General features: G+C 39.8%; 1 protein-coding gene across 1 annotated transcript in view; it reads right to left on the reverse strand.

Annotated features, from left to right (window-relative positions):
* LOC129770054 (nose resistant to fluoxetine protein 6-like) overlaps positions 1-19,260 on the reverse strand; it is a 43,276-nt gene that overhangs the window by 913 nt on the left and 23,103 nt on the right. Inside the window, exons 2-10 of the mRNA XM_055772656.1 lie at positions 10,431-10,579; positions 9,210-9,356; positions 8,849-9,146; positions 8,425-8,788; positions 8,197-8,365; positions 8,044-8,123; positions 643-756; positions 437-587; positions 50-379 (exon numbers count right to left, since the gene is read on the reverse strand). Coding sequence (XP_055628631.1) covers positions 50-379; positions 437-587; positions 643-756; positions 8,044-8,123; positions 8,197-8,365; positions 8,425-8,788; positions 8,849-9,146; positions 9,210-9,356; positions 10,431-10,579 — 1,802 coding nt within the window. The remainder of the gene's footprint in view (positions 1-49; positions 380-436; positions 588-642; positions 757-8,043; positions 8,124-8,196; positions 8,366-8,424; positions 8,789-8,848; positions 9,147-9,209; positions 9,357-10,430; positions 10,580-19,260) is intronic.

Below are 19,260 nucleotides of genomic sequence, written 5' to 3' on the forward strand. Positions count from 1 at the left end.
GGAAAATATTAGTACAGAATGCAATTAAATATCGTACCAAAGTTCCTACCAACGACATCTTGCTGAAGTAGCCAATTTCTCTCGTCCCGAAAAATACATTCTTCAGCATGAACACGTGACAGACGTACGCACAGTATGTCAACCTTCCGAGCGGCACAAAAATGGAAAAGTTGAGGAACCCGTTGATCACCTTATTGTACTGGTATATCACCCCATACAGTGTTATAGTTCCGAGGAAGATCCACATGTTTTTCATCACGGGGTAGAATATGGCCATCCATATTGATGGTTTTTCGAAGTTGTACTGGTAGAAGATCATGTTGCTCATCAAGCACAGGAAACCAACGGGCACGGTACAGTACCACAACAGCTGAAGAAACTGTCGAAAAAAAAAATACTAAGAAAAAGTTTGAAATATGCGTTGCTAGCTTATTACCCATGATCGATTGCCTTTATGGTAATTTTTCCGTTGCTTGTAATAGATCGTACCGAGGATGATGCCTCCAAAATAACATCCCATATTGGTATGGAAAGGAATATATACCATATGGTACATTCGATCGTACCAGTAAATGAAGCGTTCATCTCTGTAACAAAAAAAAATGTGAAAAAATCACGGTTTTCCATACAAACAGTACTCACTGTAGGCGGTTAATAAATGCACCATCGAATCCTCCGAAATATATTATGAGTGCTGGAATAATATAGGCCAGTGCCATTATTGTGGAATACAGCGCATTTCTCAGCTTAGGGTACCTAGAATAAGTATATTATCAAAAAAAGTATGCCGGAAACGTTTCGAGTAAAAAATTTAATACATGAAAAATAATCGAAGAAATATCATCTGACACTGAGTTAACTTCGTCTAAATTGAATACAGCTTTACTGTGAATTGGAGAATATCAGAATTAGCAACAGCGTGGTCAATGCGTCATACAAGCTTCAGAACACCATCGATAGCATAAACATAAACAAGCACGTGACAGTGAGAATGGAATTCGCATAACACCACAACATCGTTTGGTTGACATAGTGAGCGAACTGAATTAACTGACGTGTTTGGTTAAAACAAATTTGTAGGATCAATTCATATAGAATTGTGAATAAGGTTATGAAATCGCTTTTTTTTTAATTTCGCTAGTTTTCAGAAAAACTTAACTGTTAAATAATTACCAATGATCAAACATTTTAAAAGACTACTTAAGGGGGTAGTACACTATAAACATCATAAAAATGTATGTGATTACCGCGATTTTTTTCAACGAGAAAATAAATTACTATGATTAGTCTGATATCACAGTTTTATTAGGTATATATTACTTAACAAACAAACAAAAATTGGTGTCAATTGGACTGTCCCCTGAATAGCTGCAACCGGTTTGTTGGACCCTTGCAGACAAAACCTTATAAACTGGTGGGAGTTCTACAAGCTTTACTAGTAGACCGATTTCAACCAATTATTTTTTTACGTGATCTTAGATATATTTCCTGTCATCGTATGTAGGATTTTTTTTCTTAATATTGATTTTCGACGAAATAGCGACATTTTTTGTAAACAATGGTGTTTTTGCCTCTAAAATCGAGACAAAAACATTCACTAAAATTTTATTTTTCAAAATATAAAAAAAAATCCTACGTACGATTTCAGGAAATTTAGTGGAGAACCTGGGAAAAACTATTTCATCAAAATCGCATGGACCGTTCCGGAGGTAGAACTCCCAGTATGCAAAACTTAGTTTCGAGAAAACGCCTTTTAAAATTTGGATTCGCGCTCCTTACGCAAAGACTTAGGTCCACTAATTGGCTAATTGGAACGGAGCATCGGACAAACCTGGGTAAAGTAGACATCCCAGAAAATATTTTAGGCAAGAAATTTTTGTTTTAATTTTTTCAAGTTTTTATAGTGTACTAACTCCTTAAGGGGATTCTCAAAATTCGTTTTGAACTAAGTTATACTGACTAGGATGCCAATGAATGTATAGGGAAAAATCGACCCTAAAATTTCAAAAAGTTACCCTATACAAAATGTTCACCACCTCGAAAAAACACCCTATTCCAGATATCATCTCAATCGGACTTAGGGGAATGTGACGCAAAGTGATCAAAGTTTGAGTTTTGAGGAAATCGGGGCTTTCGCAATTTTTTTTATGCCAAATGTCTTCAAATTGCATGAAACGTCAAGATCTAGTGTCATATCGAAAAATTTGTTTTTGTCAGAAATCGACATTCGGAATACGAGACGAAACGTATGGTTTTAAGTGCCAATAAAAATATTTATCTCGATTTTTCATTCGGAACTAGTTGCGAAATGTTGATTTGCACGATAATATACCCTATGCAAAATATTAGCTCATTCGAACTTCATTTATTAGTGTTGCAGACGTTAAAATTAGAGTTTTTTTCAAAATCAAAAAAAATCACCGAAAATCGGGGCATGTTTTTCAGTCCGTTTTCAGCTTTATTTTTAAGTCCCTCCTCTGTTTCCGTTACGGAATAGCTAGAGTAGACCATCTGCTTCAGGTATGCCCAGACATTTTCGATGGGACGCAGGTGGAGGACGTTCGAAGGGTTGGTGGACTTTGAAACAACATCTATCTTCAAGCGGATTATCTCTTCCAGCGACTTCTTCGCGTAATGACCGGAGGCCAAGTCCGGGAAAACACCATTCCCTTGTCCGGATGATATTTTTGGACGAAGGAGGCAACTTCCGGCAGGCACTTTGTGCTGTAAATCTTCCCGTTCACCGGTCCCGAACGGAGGAAAAGCGGCTTTTGCATCCTCTTTTCGATGATGGTTAGCCACAGAAGTACCTTCTTTGGGAACTTGATGTGGTATATGTACTTCATGTCGGAGCCTACCTCTTTGGTAGGGGACGCTGGTTCCCTGCCAGTCGGAAAAAATATTCTCCATCACTTTCAGCCTTTGTTCATGGGTCACAGCTTGCTGTTCCGACTCGGTCGGTCATGACATACGTTCCGCATGATGATGTCCATCTCTGCTAAATATTTTTTCACTGCCCAAGGCCCGAAACGATGAGCTTAATCTACAGTTTACGATCGCGTAGCACTCATGGTTACTGTGATTGACGGTGCACAAGTGGTCTGATCACCAGATGTTAAGGTGAACGCATGATAAATTGGTAAAACTAGTCAATTTTTTAGGACAAGCGTTATCATGTGTGCCTTGTGATTATTACAGTTATAGGAGGTCGTAAACCGAAAGCACAACCGACCTCTTTCTCAATTTTTAAGATGTCTGAACGCCAGTGGCGTAGTGTATGGGGGGCGACGGGGGCGATCCGCTTCGGGTGTCACTCTCAGGGGGGTGACACTCGGGAACTGTTTCTCTTTAGAAGAAAATCATTCATCAAGCCATTTTCACAAATGGTCGTAAGCAGGGCCCGAAATCTTCGATGGTGAAAAATGAAAACCGACTCTACTCCCAGTAGCTCCGCTTCGACGAAAATGACTTGACTAGAAAATTAATTGACTTAGGCGTGCAAAATAGCTCACACACAGCACGCTATTTTATACCTGTGAGTAATTTTCGTGTACGATACAAAAAAATCTAGCTCACCTGTAGCGTTTGTCAAACCACGGTGAACTCAAACATCGAAGCATGCATAAAGATACATGGGAAAGAGAGAGAGGAACGAATTCGTTTTGGGGGAAGTCACTTCAAAATGCAATGAGGACAATTTGACTGGGAAGAATGAAATGGTATAGTCGAGTCGGTAGAGGGAGATAGTGACTAAACGCCCGACTGACTGTTCAGGCGTTTTGGCGTAGAAACTGCGTGAGGAAGCCAAAAGCCATTACTAACTGACTATGGATATAGTCAGTCGGTTAGTCAGCCGACTATCCACAGTTGACTATGACTATGCGATGCCCTGGTCGTAAGAATTGAAGTGCTGCTCAGCAGAGTCTGATAAGTAAGTTACATTTGAAAGAACTTCTCAAACCAAATGACTCAATCGAGAGAGCGTTAGAGTGTTATAATGCAACAAAATTACTTTGTGTTATCTTTCTTGGTGCTCTGATCGTTATTATATATTGTCGATAGCAAATAGTATTAACGGTTTCATCAGGTTTGAGTAACTCATATTAGATCAAACCTATTTGATCCCACCAAAAACTCGGTTTTGTCCATAGAGATTTGACCAACCGATGTTGATAGTTTCTCTGGACTTATCCAAGTTGTGTTAGTATTGTTATCGGTAGTCACCCGTCATCCCTAATATACGAAATCATTAACCACCTTAAACTCACCGCCGTCTATGGTGACTCTTGGTGGCAGGCTCATGTTCTCCTTGGAGCCTCTTTTCCTCCTAGCCCTGTATAACCCTGGATTGGGTAATTCAGAGTACTCATACATGCTGCATTGCCAACCAGGTACTCATCAAGTGCTGTTTCACTCTGCCAACCACCATTAGTTCGTGATCAGGATCTCCTCTACACACGTGGCACATAACCTCTAACGATTATCTTGTAGAACTTCCACGTAACAATGGCAAGAACAGCTCTTTTATTTCTACATGGTGACGGTCCTCCTGGTGGTGTTCCGAAGTCGACGTCGCGCCTAAATACCCTGTTGTGAATAGCTATGATATCAATGCCAGTCTTCGTTTTCCGTATGTAGAGGCATTGGTCGTTCAGGGTTCGCTATAAACCCAAAAATACGAAGGAATTGGTCGAACCCGTCGTTACATGCCTTGGAAGAATGTTTAAGTCCGTATAGATACTTTTCAAACGACACACAAGGTCTCCGCCGCTCTTCACCCTCTCAGGTTTCGTAATGAAAATCTCTTCGATGACCGAACCGTTCAAGAAGACGGGGCGAACGTCTGTTTGATGAACCACAATCTTTCTCTCGTTCAGAAACACCAGAAGTGTACGCACGGTGTCCAATCTAGCAAGTGGGGAATATGTTTCATTATAATTGAAACCGAAATGCTGCTGGTAGCTACTAAGCTTTATAACGGTCAGATTGGCCGTCAACATCCCTCCCACGACGTCAAGAACATAAACTATTTTACGCTAGTTCAGATTCCATATCCGATAGCCAATGACTCCAGAACCAACGAAAATCTAGTTCGATGCTTTAGTATCAACCGGTCGTTAACCCATTCTCTACGGCAGTGTACTCCGTCGAAGTGCTACCGCTGAACGGAGCCCTGCGCCGAAAAGTATGCATATCGCACTGGTGTGATCGATGTGCAATATGTCGTAATGATTGACCTTGATGTCGTCTATAGACGACGCTCGTAGTGAAAGGGTTAATATCGAGCTTTCACTATGCTCGCAAACCAAACGCCATTTGCCTCGCGTAGTCCGTATGATTATGCTGCTTCATGATGCATAGAGAAGTTCGATATGAGAGGCAGAGACAAATATAAACTTGCAGCACTGGAAGCGATCATGACGTTTTGGTTCGAATGCTTGCGTATCATGAAGTGCTAAGTTCTCTAGTTCTCGTTATGCCGAGTGATTGGCGTCACACCTAACATGACGGGGGTTCGGGTTCAATTCCCGTTCTGATCGGGGAGATTTTTCGACAAATAAATTTCCTCCGACTTGCACTGTGGTCACGCGTATTCTAGAGCTTTGCCACACAGAATCCATTTAAGGCGCGTTATTAAAAATCCTAATTAAAAACAGAAAGTGGGTTATATATGTGGTATAACCGCAAGGGTGACGTAGGACTATCGTTGATTTAGTGATCATTTGTTTTTAGTTGCATCTGAACTAATTCTGAATGAATGAATAAATGAATATTTGGGGGACTTCGAAAACGAGAGCCTTACGTTGGAGGCACAATGTTCAGCAAGAGAAGCAATCACACGAATGTTGTATAATACATAATACATTGCTTGTATTGTGATATGATTTGTATCCCATTTCCAAAAGACAAAATATCTATTGCATTAAATCAGTCTACATAATTTTCTCATAACACCCATTTCTCGTTTGAGAAATTGTATACATCGTTTGCCAATGCGCGTAGAGCGGAAATTCCCTCTTTAGATTCATCTAATAAATTGCCGAAAGACGTGGTCTTACGTTGATTGCACTTGATTGAAAAATCACAAAACCAAATGTATTTGGTCGCGGTGTTATATGGAGTGTGCATCCGTGGTCGAGTGGTCAGCTTCTCACATTGTCATGCCGGGTGTTCGGGTTCGATTCCCGTTCTGGCCGGGGGATTTTTCGTCAAAGAAATTTCCTTCGACTTGCACTGTGGTCACGCGTATTCTAGAGCTTGTTCCTCGGAATACATTCAAGGCGTGTTATTTGGCTTAAGAAATCTCAACTAAGTATTAATAAAATGACGCTAGTTAATGCATACGATGAGACGGCAAAAGTTCCATAGGGAACGTTAACGCCATTCAGTAGTTATATGGATAGATAGCATTGAAAAAAACCAATGTATAAACTAGCATGCAGTGTTGTGTTCAGCAACACTAACCAATTTGGGAATTTTGTTGAAACAAATCCGTTTTTCTGTTTGTTTTTCTTTCACAAAAATGAACTCGGAGACAAAGTGAACTTAATTTTGTTTACAATTTCTCCCAAACTTCACGCTTTTTGCACGCATTTACTAATACTAACGCGAGGACCTTTATAGCATACCTGATAATTGTCTAAGTTCGCTGATTTCAGTTTACGATGGAATGACAATAAATCGTCCATTAATGGTGTATCTATTTTTTGCATCAGAAATCGTTTCACTTTATATGGACGTAAAAATAAGATTGCGTACGCGGGTAACAAGATTCATGTCAAGGGGAGTAGAAGTGTGGATTGAATTCAAATTATGTTGATGGCGAATGCCGAAGTAGTCCTAGTCCAAGCGAAGCTACTGAGAAAAGAGTCGATTACCATTTTTCATCTTCGAAGATTTCGGGCCCTGATCAATGAGGTACATATGAGGTGGAGCAGTAGGCAGAGTATATTTGTATTGGTAAACAAAAGATGGTGTCGTTATTATTTGCATTCAATATGGAATGCATATGGAAGAAACGAAACAATATTTAAATAACTCACAATTTGGTGATGTCATGAGCCAGAATGCTCATGAAATCTTGTGATTGATTTTTTTTAATATATGATAACTATATTGTGTCTTACTTCCATCATTTAAGGGGCAAAAACGTGCAGAGAACAGTCGTATCCTTAGTCCTCGGAAATAACAGAATTTTCAATGAAATGTTGCTTAATTGTAAGCTGTTTTTCTCAAATCACATACACCGATAATCATATCATCGCGAAAATAACGAAAATTTGTTCGTTTGTATGAAGGTGAGAGAGTGAAAATGACACAAAAATATCACTTTTATTCATCTTTTCGGACATCATTTCACAAATATCCACTGCATACTGTCACATTTTACGCATATTCAGTGGGAACTCCAAGAAAAGATTTGTTCTTAATTAATAAAAAACTTTCCGAAAAAAAGCGTTTTCACATGGATGTGGAAGGCAATTAAATGTAAACACAAATATGGACGTCACAATGTGAAAAGTAGCTATGGCAGCGCATGCTATTACGCAAACTACGCTCGCTAATTCTACCATTTGTTCCATCTAATAATCCTGCTCATGGGTTATACATGCTAGTATAAGGGTAAAAAGTCATTGTTTATGTTTTTGGCATCTGTCAACAATATCCGTTTCAAAATACGAGAATTTTCATCCAGCCGTAAAATTTTTGGGGGTTCATAATAATTGATTTTGTGCCTGCAAACTACGATCTGCGGACATGGATTTTTTGCTATTAACTTAAAAAATCCGCCTTCGATTCACATAGAATGTTCGTGGAAGCTTAGTGCGAGCATGCTTTTGGCCAATCTCAATGTTATGTGTGGTTCAAAAATTTTAAGAGTGGGAACGTTGATATGAGGACCGAGATAATATTTTAAACCATTCGAAAAACATAAACTTGTTCTTTCAAATAAAATAAAAATTCGTTAATATCTATACACCTGGTAGATACTTTGAAATCATTTGCTATTATCTCTTCAGATCATATGCTGAGTTTACTCACTTTGCGACAGCCACAACGGCAATCATTCCTAATGCGAATAACTGGAAGTCACAGGCAAGATACCACGCTTGTTGGAGACACTGCAATGTATCCACAAATTTTCGATTTTTAGAAATCCATGAAATAACTCAAAGCTCAATAAGGCACACTTACCGGTTTATCTGAATTAACATAATTGTTCACGTACAGCAAATTGGTCCACCAATTTTGTCTGCAGAAATATTTCTCTGTTTGTGCTCCTCGATTCCACAGCGGACCGTCTTGAAACTTCGGAAGCCAAGTTGAGTGGAGAAGCATCACGTAGGCGTAAGCCGGGGTTAGTCTACAATTGTCGAAAGAAATTCAAAATGAAGCTTTTCTCAATCAAAGCAAATCACTCACCTTATATATCGATAAACTAAAACGGCCAGCACAGCCGTCCACTCGATCTTCTTCATCCGAGAGCGAGTGGTGAAGAAGTGTATGCTCAGCAGGAAGCCACTCATTTCGAAGAACGTTTGCACAATCTGTGAGCCATTGATAACGGCTAACCCTTCCGCGCTGTAGTATTCCTTCTCCCGGTCGAACGTATTGCTGATGGGCGTCACCGAGAACATGTCGGAGCAGTGACCCACCACGACCAGGCAGAAGGTGAAAAAACGGAACGTCTGGAAGAAACGCAAGTCCTCGTTGAGTTGGTCCTTGGAGCGACTTGTCAGCCGATACCAGTTTCGTTTCAGTGAAAATGACGTGAGCAGCATGGTTCCTGGCGATAGAAAATAGCTGAGTAAATTCAAGAAATCGGTTTTCTCACAGAACAACTCACTGTCGCTCGCTATGTTGTTTTTGTAATGGTCATTCTTCGCGTCTTTGCTCTTCAGCTTATAGTCAAGCAAACTGGAAGCAATCACAAGGAAAACTAGTAGCATTGAAATGCCAACGAAACTCATATCCAACAAATCCACGTTGAGCTGTTGCACAGGTCGAGTGCAGTACTCAATTTCGGTGTAAGCCGTCAGATTGTAAACCTTCCTGAGGATGTAATTTTCGCAGATATTGATGAGCCGCCCATAGTGTACCTGATCTTGGTGCACATTCTCGAATGTTTCGGCGCTTATTATGTACTGTAAGAAGAGCATGTTACTAGCTGAATAGATTTAGGATGTACAGCAAATTTGGAAACACACCGGAAAGTCTATGTCAAACTTCTCCACGTACAGCTGGTTTGCTGTTTCGTTGTCAAGTTGAGAGACTAGCCGACGACAGCCTTCAACACATAACCCTCGGTCTAAATGATCATGACGGAAGTGCCTGTAGGTGTCGCTTGAGAAATCCTGAAATTACAAACAGTCATAATCAAGATGTTAATTTGTAACCGTGAGGCTTTTGGTGCTAGCATCTTATTCAATGTTTTTTATAAAATAGGGGCTCTGGTATCCTAACCACTGGCATTGAAATGAGTTTTTTCCTCGGATGAACAAAAATAAGACACTCAGCTTGGCATCCTATCTCCGGCATCGCCCCACATGTGAGAACTCGTTCTCCTTATTATGCCGTTACCATACAAAAGAAAAAAACAAGTTTCATTGCGGTCGATGCCATCACACACTTAGAAAGCTTGGGAAAACCAGAACGTTTGCCTCTTTCTCCTCATTGGGATGAGCAACAGAACGTGTGACCGGTTCTGAAGCGCACAGATATCAGGACAAGGTTGGGAATGTTATGTTTACATGATTTAATGATTCAATAGGGATATGCATGCAACTTGTAGCATTATCTTTCAATCTTAAAACATTACAACTATTTACAACTAATTGAAAATAGATGTAATATGAGTACAAATGAGTGCGAAATGGTAGTTTGTATGTACTTATAAATAATGATGAATATGAAATCATACATATGGATGGCCATAATTGATACAGGTCAGCGTATGGAATTGATGAATATAAATATCGCAAAATTATGCATGCAAATGAGAAACTAAATTCAGAATGAGAAAAAAATGAATATCTCTCGCCGAGTGTATCGAGAAAATGACGTCCGAAAAACTGAAAACAGAAACTGGAATATGTATTAATGATCGGAAGAAATTAACTGCAGCAAGTTTAGTATTCTCACAAAAATGCGCGGTTGCATTGATTGTATTAATAAAACAGCTGGAAAGAAAATTTTTGATTGATTATATTTGAATACTATCGACTTGTAAAATTAATCTTCTTCAAAGTTGAAACAACGGCACGAAAAACAGATGCTAGAGTTCTATCCGAATTTATTCGGAATAAGCGGAATCAGTGCACAAATGCTCGGAGGAAGCAAATTGTGGTGAATGAAACGGGTATTAATTACAAGCGAGTTAAAGTTTCATTTCAACTGCAATTTCTCCACGCACAAGTGCAAGTTCTTACCTTGATGAATCTCCAAAGTTCCGATTGGTTTTCTGGCTTGATGATTGAACGGGCTACGCAATACACCGGCTCCTGGGTATCGTACGCGTCCAAGCATTCATCATAGTCATCATACGCGTGAAGCTTTGGCATCCGATAGTACTGTTCCACTGAAACAAAAAAAAAACAGTTGCAATTAGCCTATGGTAATGGTGAACGATACAACTGCTACAAATAATTTAGTTCACATTCCATTTATCAATCATTCATTCATGCGTTCCTCGTTGGGGATATGATCTCTATCGCTTTCCTTGTTCATCATGCGTCGAGAGGCATCGATGTAAAAATGGACCTACATCACAGCGTTTATAGTGATGCTGGTGCTACTGGCCATGGAGAGATCAGAGTGAGCTCGAACTGTAAAATAAATGGTTCCCGTGAAGTAAATTAATGGTGATTTTTTGTCCCATTAATTCACTTTAATCGTGTACATGTCACATGTTTATCATATCTAGAATTAGCACATTACACAGTTGCCATTTTTCGGCGTAAGAGTATTCCTTTCTATACCATTGCATATGGTAAATTTACACAGTAGCCATTTAGGCGTAACAGTATTCCTTCTGATCTTCCATTATCCAGTTTGACCACCGGCCAGCGGAGACAGTTGATTATTGATCATTGTTGAGTTATTTATAGAGCAGCAGCCCGATGTGTCTTGCAGAGCAGAGCAGTTGTATGGATGAATCGAACTTATTTCGACCGTGGATCGATTTTCATCGCTGATGATTGCTGCGTGGACGTAGTTATTTTGTAAAAACACAAAGATGATCAATGAGGGCCCTGAGTTTTGAACTTACGATCGATCGCTTACTAAGCGAACGCGCAACCAATGTGGCTACAGAGACCCCCAATTTATTTATTTATTTGTTTATATGTATATTTATTCATCTGACTTTTTGTTGTCTTAATGAATTAAGATGGGGAAAACCCGAAAAAAGAAGGCCAAAAACCCCATATTTTTTTTATTTACATGCAAAACATATATATGTATAAAAAAGCAGCACATTTTGAACACAACAAATATAAAAAAAAGTAAATAATAATAGGCGTGAACTGTGGCCAAATCATAAAGAAATAACATAAAGCTGATTGGGAACTGGGCCCTTGTCCATTGTTAATGTCGTTATCAGTGGTTCATCCTATTCAGTTCTGTGAGTCTGTGTTTGAATGCGGACGCAGTAGAGCCAAAATCAAAGTGAGCAAAGACTTCATTGAAACTTGCCGACATGAATCGTACAGGGTTACGGAGGCCGTACAAAGTATTTCGGGGCTCATGAAGCAGAAAGTTTCGTTGGCGAAGTAGTCGTTCAGGAGCGTAGATGTTAAGCTGTCCTAATAATTCTGGTACGGCAGCTTCTCCATTGAAAATTTTTGCAACTAACACAGCTTGATCAATACTCCTTCTCTGTTCCAGTGTCTGCAGTCCCAGCAATCTGCATAGATCTTCGTATCGGGGAAGGTTCAATGGATCTTGCCACGGAAGACGTCGGAGGGCATATCTAACGAATTTCCTCCATGTTGACTGGTATGGGCACCAAACTAGAGAGTTAAATTCCAGAATCGATCGCACCAGAGTGCAGTATAGAGACCGGAGGCAAAGTGGGTCGTTAAACTCTTGGGATATTTTAAACATGAATCCCAGCTGGCGGTTAGCTCTAGAAATAATGTCGTTGTTGCAGTGTGATCGGAACGTGAATGCTGAGTCTAGGGTAATCCCAAGATCATGAACTTGATAGACATGATCGAGAGACTGTCCGTCAATTGCGTAATCGTATTCTTCCGGATTGAGCTTGCGGTGGAACGTGATAACGTTGCATTTATGAATGCTTAGCGTTAGCATGTTCCGTGTACACCATTCAGTGAAACGATTCAGCAGCCGTTGTAAGGCGTAACAGTCCTCAATACTCCTCATGGCCATGTAGATTTTGACATCGTCAGCGTAAAACAGTCGATTGCCGGGTGGCAGTATGACAGATAGCTCATTAATAAATATTGAAAATAGCAAGGGACCCAGATTGCTCCCTTGTGGCAAGCCAGATAGATTCGAGAAATGTTCCGAAGTTACCAACCCAATGCTAACAGTGAGCCTACGATTTAAGAGGTATGATTTAAGCCAGCTGATAATATTCGCGGAGACACCGATTCTTCCTAATCGTTCCAACAGTATTCCATGATCAACTCTATCGAAGGCTGATTTCAAGTCTGTGTAAACGGTGTCGACTTGGGCACCAGAATCAATGTTTTTTATACAAATAAAAGGCGAACTGAACTAGTTTCGTGGTAGTTGACCTTTTAGGATAAAACCCGTGCTGATCCATGGCAATGTAATTCTCGCAAGAGTCGAAAAGTATGTCGTTCATAAGAATTTCGAAAACCTTGGAACAGGCGCAAAACGGAGTTATTCCTCTGTAGTTCTCAACATTCTGCCGATCCTCTTTTTTAAACACAAGAAACATAATAGACGTCTTCCAGCTTGTGGTAAAGCAGCGTTGTCTTAATAAAATATTAAAGATGGACGGGAGTGGAGAAACCAACTCATTTCACTTGTTTCGGTGTGATCTCGAGGTTTTCCAGATGGCACAAATATCTTGGTGTATCTCTACAAGCGTCCAAGATTCCTGACGAAATCGTGTCGTTGAATGCGTTTTGAAGTGAGTTGCAAACAATCTACACTTTTCTGTAGTTGAATTAACAACCTCGTTGCCCAGAAACATAAACAACCCATTGTTATCCTTCCGTTTTGACTCCACGAATTTCCGAAAATGTGCAGGATGTCTGCGCAAATGTTCTTGAGTCCGTATGCGGTAGCGTTTGTATAAATAGCGGTTATATATTCGGTAACTGTCACTAGCCCGTGCGAAATGTTGCTTGGTATATAAGTACCGGAATCGGCAATAGACTCGAAGCGCCTTCGATCTTAGATATTTTAAATGTCTTAGGTGTGCATTTCCCCAGGGTGGGTTTTTCGAACTTAACCATAGTTTTCATAGAAAAATCTTCGAAATTCTCAGGCGTTGTATGAGTGTCACTTTGTTTATGATAAAATGGTTAACCAGTAAAAAAAAAAAAACAAGAAAATCATCGCTTATCAACATACTGGAAGCTTAGGGAAACATGTTTTTTGTGAGTTTACTTACTTACTTCTGAGCGATCGCGTCAGTTTATTTTTTTCATATAATTCATATAGGAGGAATCAGGGTAAAACCGACACCCTATGGTTCTCCATATATTTTCAAGACCCCCCCCCATATTTTTTGACTTCAAATTGATACAGAACCTCTCTTCAACTATTTACGAACCATTCTACATTATCTGTTGACCTTTTTTTTGAGTAGAACTCGAATTTTGATAGAATACAAAAATTGATGTTATTAGGTCAAATAAATGGGAGTGCGCGTGAGATCGACACCCAGTCGGGGTAAAACCGACACCTTTAGAAAAAGGAATGAAAACTTGTTACAATAATTTCAAAGTAATAAGAGGCAATCTGAATACTATGTTTACACTCTAAGAGTGGAGAGGGGGGATAGTTGAAAATTGTATGTAATTGGATTGCTCAGATTTTGAATAATAGAAAACAAAACAAATTCATATATTTCAACTGCAAGGAAAAGGTGGTATCTGAAGGCTTATTGAACCCCACAGCTCTTGCTGCTGATGCAGTCTTAGGTTTGCGGAACGAATGGTTCGTATTCTGATCTAGAAATCTCAACCAGCATTTATGCTATCGTAGTGAATGGGTGTTTCACGTTGTTTCATTTCCGGTCACCTCAAATGCCAGACGGTTCCCAAGATCAAGCAGATGGACAAATTTCTGCTCCTTGTTCGTGGTTAGCACGAGAGTTTGGATCCCAGCTTGGGTGAACATCCACGAGAGATGAGTCGATGAGCGTTGAAACACTACCAGGCTTTTTTTGACATGCCCTGGTCAATGTTGGTTTTGGCTGCCTTATCTTCCAAATATAAACCCGAGGCATCTACAAAAAGTAAAGACGCATTTTTCCTGTCAGTAAAACACAATTCAGGTGTCGGTTTTACCCTGACTGAAGGTGCCGGCGTTACCCCGAATGGACTCGAAATTTCAAACAAAATTTTCGAACATCTACCGAACAAAATCACCTACCGCCCACAAAAACAAAACTGGACGATGATCTGAGATGAATTAGGCTCACAAAAGTATCGTATGATTAACGGTTCTGCTTTGTAGTTTGTTCTGACAGCAATGCGACATCAGCAGCTCGAAACGTAAAGGTGAGACCAGAATGTCGCATTATACGTCGCTTCGCGACAATTGCGCTTTGACAGTTCATTTTGAATATGTGTGTTCCCACAGAGTCGTCCACAATGTTGCGTCGCGTCATTAGCATCGTTGTACCAAACGCTGATGGTTGTTCTAAACTGCTTGCGTTGAATATGTCAATGTGTTGTTTTTAACAACATTCAATTGATGTCATGCACACAACAAGAACCATATTTTTCTACGTTCTCAGATTTGTTGAAAAGTTTGAGTTTGAGTTTGAAACAAATTTTATCGAATCAGTGGAAATAAACGAGTGCCTTTGGTCGAAGGACTGTATAAAAACAGCTACGCGAAGGAAGAAAATAGGACTGATAAATCAAATGCACTGAAACAAAGAGGTAAGTTGCAGCTAAACATTGTAAGACATCTTTCTTATGGTTTTATTTTGTAGTGGAAGAATGGTAGATGAAAAGGAGGTCGAAGAGCCTCCGCGAGGAATATAATCGCGGAATAAATGCGCTGTCACAGGCACCGACTGCAGTTCCATCATGGTCGTCTCATGGCAACAAAACTTTTGAAGCACATCCTCAAAATAAGGTAAATTATAACTACATCTACAGGGGGTCTTCGTAGCCTAATTGGTTGCGTGTCCACTACTAAGCGAACGATCATGAGTTCATAACTCAGGGCCCCTCAACTATCTTAGTGTCTTATTCTAGCAACTATGTCCACGCAACAAACATCATGTGACGGTAATCCCAGTCCCTTACCGCTCACATTTTCGGTCTGCTGCATCGGTAATTGGCACTATTAATAACGCAACAAAGGAAGCCTCATATCAACAGTCTCGCTGTGAACAGCCCAACTGTGAACATTCGAACAATATCAATATTCTTACGCCGAAAAAAGGCGACATGTGTTGTGCATCGATAGAATAGGAATTCTCTTGAGCCTAAACGGCTACTGTGTTATAGATAAAACAAATGTTTATCGATAGATAGCGATACTCTTACAGCTCAAAATGGTAACAGTGTAATATACAACAATTTTGTTAAGATAAAAAATGTACACGAATGAATTGGGCTTTGTTACAGCTGAATTGCTAAATGAGCCTAATAAAGTAAACTGTTGGGATAAAATAACTACATCTACAGTAATACTCGACGGCGCTTAAATAACGAAATTTTTGTATTGTATTATTGACAGTAAAAAACGATCGGATCTCATGTGGATAGTTCCGGCGAAACATGTTGTGCGCTGAATACTGTTCCGGCTGCCGGGGTTGAACGCGAAACTACAAGGAACACAAACAAACGGTAGCACAAAGCTTTTGATTTCCGTTCGGTTCATGGTGAAAACATTTGGTGCTGCAGAACCTACGAGACATGATGCCCTCGTAAAATACCTTTGCAAATAGATGGAGAAGATGCCGATATCGACAGTTAAACCGCTGGAAGCTGAGTTCTTGGATTAATGCCTCACCGATTTTCATCTGAATAAAATCGTTGACCTCAATGAATCTTCAAATGTTTAAAAGTATTATCAATCGGACTGCAAGAATAAAATAAATACGAAATTGATATTTTAATTTTTTTAATTTTAATTATCTTTTACATAACCAGTAAGCAGTCAATCAGTAAGTAAGCCTTCTTATTGCTCCTTATTTCAATTTCTGTAGCGGACAAATCCATAATTTAGAACGCCATTCTTTCAAATTCATAGAACCTTTACAACCCTCTGCACTCATGAAGTTATGGAGCACCGTTACCACTTCCACATCTATATCAGCAATTTCTGGGAGTAATTATATTGTCTTTCCCGATATTTTTCAACGTGCAACCAAGATGAGTTAAGTTTTCGATAGTTCTTCTAACATGATAAAGCCGACAGTTGAAGCTTCCATAAACAGCCGAAAGATGCTGCATGAGGTTGGGCTTTCGAGGAAACGCTGTGTTACCAACAATGTGATGTGGAAATATTTTGTAGAAGTCAGACGCGATATAAGGACCAGGCTAATTGATATCGTTTCTAAAATAGCCTTTTTGAAACTCAGAGCTGATCGATATCTCCACTATATGCACTAACATAAATGAAGCGTATATTTTAATTGGCATCATCAGTTTAACACTCCTATACTCGCGCATTGGTCTGTCAGACCGAGAAATCAATTATTCGTTCATTTCTCAGAAAATATCAACACTACGACTTTGCGATTCTCTCTAGCTTCGTTATTCGTCGTTCGTCATCGTTTAGCTTATCGCATGTGTTGGTACAAAGGGGACATGTGCCACTTTTTTTACACTTTCGGTCTGACACACCGACGCGAGTATAGGAGTAACTTTTTTGGACAAGTGCTTTTTTCATATTCTAGAATATTGTTGAATGAAATGTTAGTGGCGTGGAATTTTTATTGAATATAATGCATAAGAACATTACCGGACTATTCTTATTTGATTTCAGTCCCTTTTGTAATTGGATTGAACGGATCCATATATTTACTATTCGTCGTTAGATTCGTACGTTCAAAAGCAAAATATAAATGTTTGAATTTCGTATAGTTATTCGCTAAATATAATGGTCATACACTTGTGAAATAATTCCACTTGTGGAACAATTGTAAACAGTAATCTATAAACTAATCGGTGGCTTATGGTATTTTTAACAGTTACAGTTTCAGGGATATTTTTTATAATGAACAACATCGACAAGAAAACAAGAAAAAGAATAGGAAGTTCATACAAATCCTTTTATATCATCTTTTTATGCCCCATCTAAAAAATGCACTAATTCTAAGTTTACCAAGAATACAGAGACAAAGAATATTAGAAATATGCAAACTTTATATTCCAGAACCATCTGGTGATTATCTAGAAGGCCGTTATACATTTTTCTCTTCGATAAAAGACCCGAAAACACGCAACAATACCCTCTTCTTCAAATAAATGCCAATAAAGCCTGAAAAATACATAATGGCAACATTACAAAGAAGTTCAATTTTCGGTCTGTGACACCGTGCGCGAGTATACGTGTTATGATTTTGCACCCGAGTACAGGAGGGTTAATGTTGTGTTAATGGCTACACAACCTTAGAGAGACATAAGTCGAGTTCAAAAATTAATAGAGATCTCTTTGTCGCATCAGCATATTGAAAATCTCTCCTGCTCGCGGTTTTGGCTCGTAGGTTGAACTCACCATCTACGATAGCCGGTGCCCCGAATATTATTCCGGGTGACATAAATAGCAGCTACGGCACCAGCTGCTCTCCGATATCGGCTCGTGTATCTTTTGGGCGTTTTGCTTTGTTTTTGTTTAAGCCAGCGCTACACGATGCTACGAATACCCTCGAATGCTGGGCGCTCGATGATTCGACGCATCGTGTAGTCGACTGACGAGCTACGAACCTCCAATGTCGAGTGTCGAATATTCGCGTTGGAAGGTAATCCGTTCGTTGTGGATTACCTTCCAACGCGAGTGACACGAGTCAAAGGATTTTTGTCATTCGTTGATTCGACACTCGATGACATTCGATACACCGCTACACGATTCGTCCGAATCTATCTTTGACAGATTGGTTTGTTTACAAGTTTTAGGTTAAGGAACTGTGAAATTGATTCTCAAAGTTCAAAATATTCGACGAAATATTGCATTCTAATAATGTTGATTTGAAGCATTTTTAATTTACAGCCCGATATCAGTACAATTGCATCGGCAGCAATTTGAATACTCGCATCGTCATTCAGTTTCCTAACGTTTTTCATGGTAAATAAAAACAATAAACATTCGATATATACGATACGATAAATACTCGCCGATTGTTTGGGCCGATTGCTTTGAATCGAACATTCACTTCACCGTGTAGCAGCACATTCGTCACAACATTTGACGATTCATCGAGTCACATGTTTGAGTCCAACATTCGAGTGAAACGTTGGACGAATCGTGTAGCGCCCGCATTACATGTAAAGCGGCAACGCGAACGTTAAGGCGCGTCCAAATTATGCCGAATGATGCCGATCGGCCTGTACCAGGCGGCATAGTCGGTTCGTTATGTAATGTGGACGCCCCATCGGGTGCACGAAGCCGTCACGAACACACGAAGCACTATGTCGTCAACGCTAATTTACTTCGTTTTGTTTTGGTTCGACTTTCTCGAACCGGACCCACTTGTCTCGGATTGGGTTCGGTTTGATTCGAGTCGGTTTTCGGCACGTCGGTAAGCCCGGGCGGTGCGTCCACATTTAGTCGGCTTTACCGGGCGGCCACGGCCGATTGGCGTAATGTGGATGCGTCTTTAGATTGTGATTACAAATCAGCCGATTGCATCAAGCGAATGTTTTAGTACAAAACGCAAGCAATGACAGCTGACGAGAAGTGACGCATAACACGGCATTCTGATCCCGCCTTAAGAAATGAAAAGTGTGTACAGAGGACATCAGAAAATTTGCAAAAAATTGCTTCTAATTGGAAAAACCAGAGGGTGTCGGTTATCCCCTGTTTTCCCCTAATTTTGCTTAAATGAATTTTAGGATGCAAAAAGTTACGAATCAA

Source organism: Toxorhynchites rutilus, chromosome 2 (genome assembly GCF_029784135.1).
Source record: "Toxorhynchites rutilus septentrionalis strain SRP chromosome 2, ASM2978413v1, whole genome shotgun sequence".
NCBI classification, from domain to species: Eukaryota; Metazoa; Arthropoda; class Insecta; order Diptera; family Culicidae; genus Toxorhynchites; species Toxorhynchites rutilus.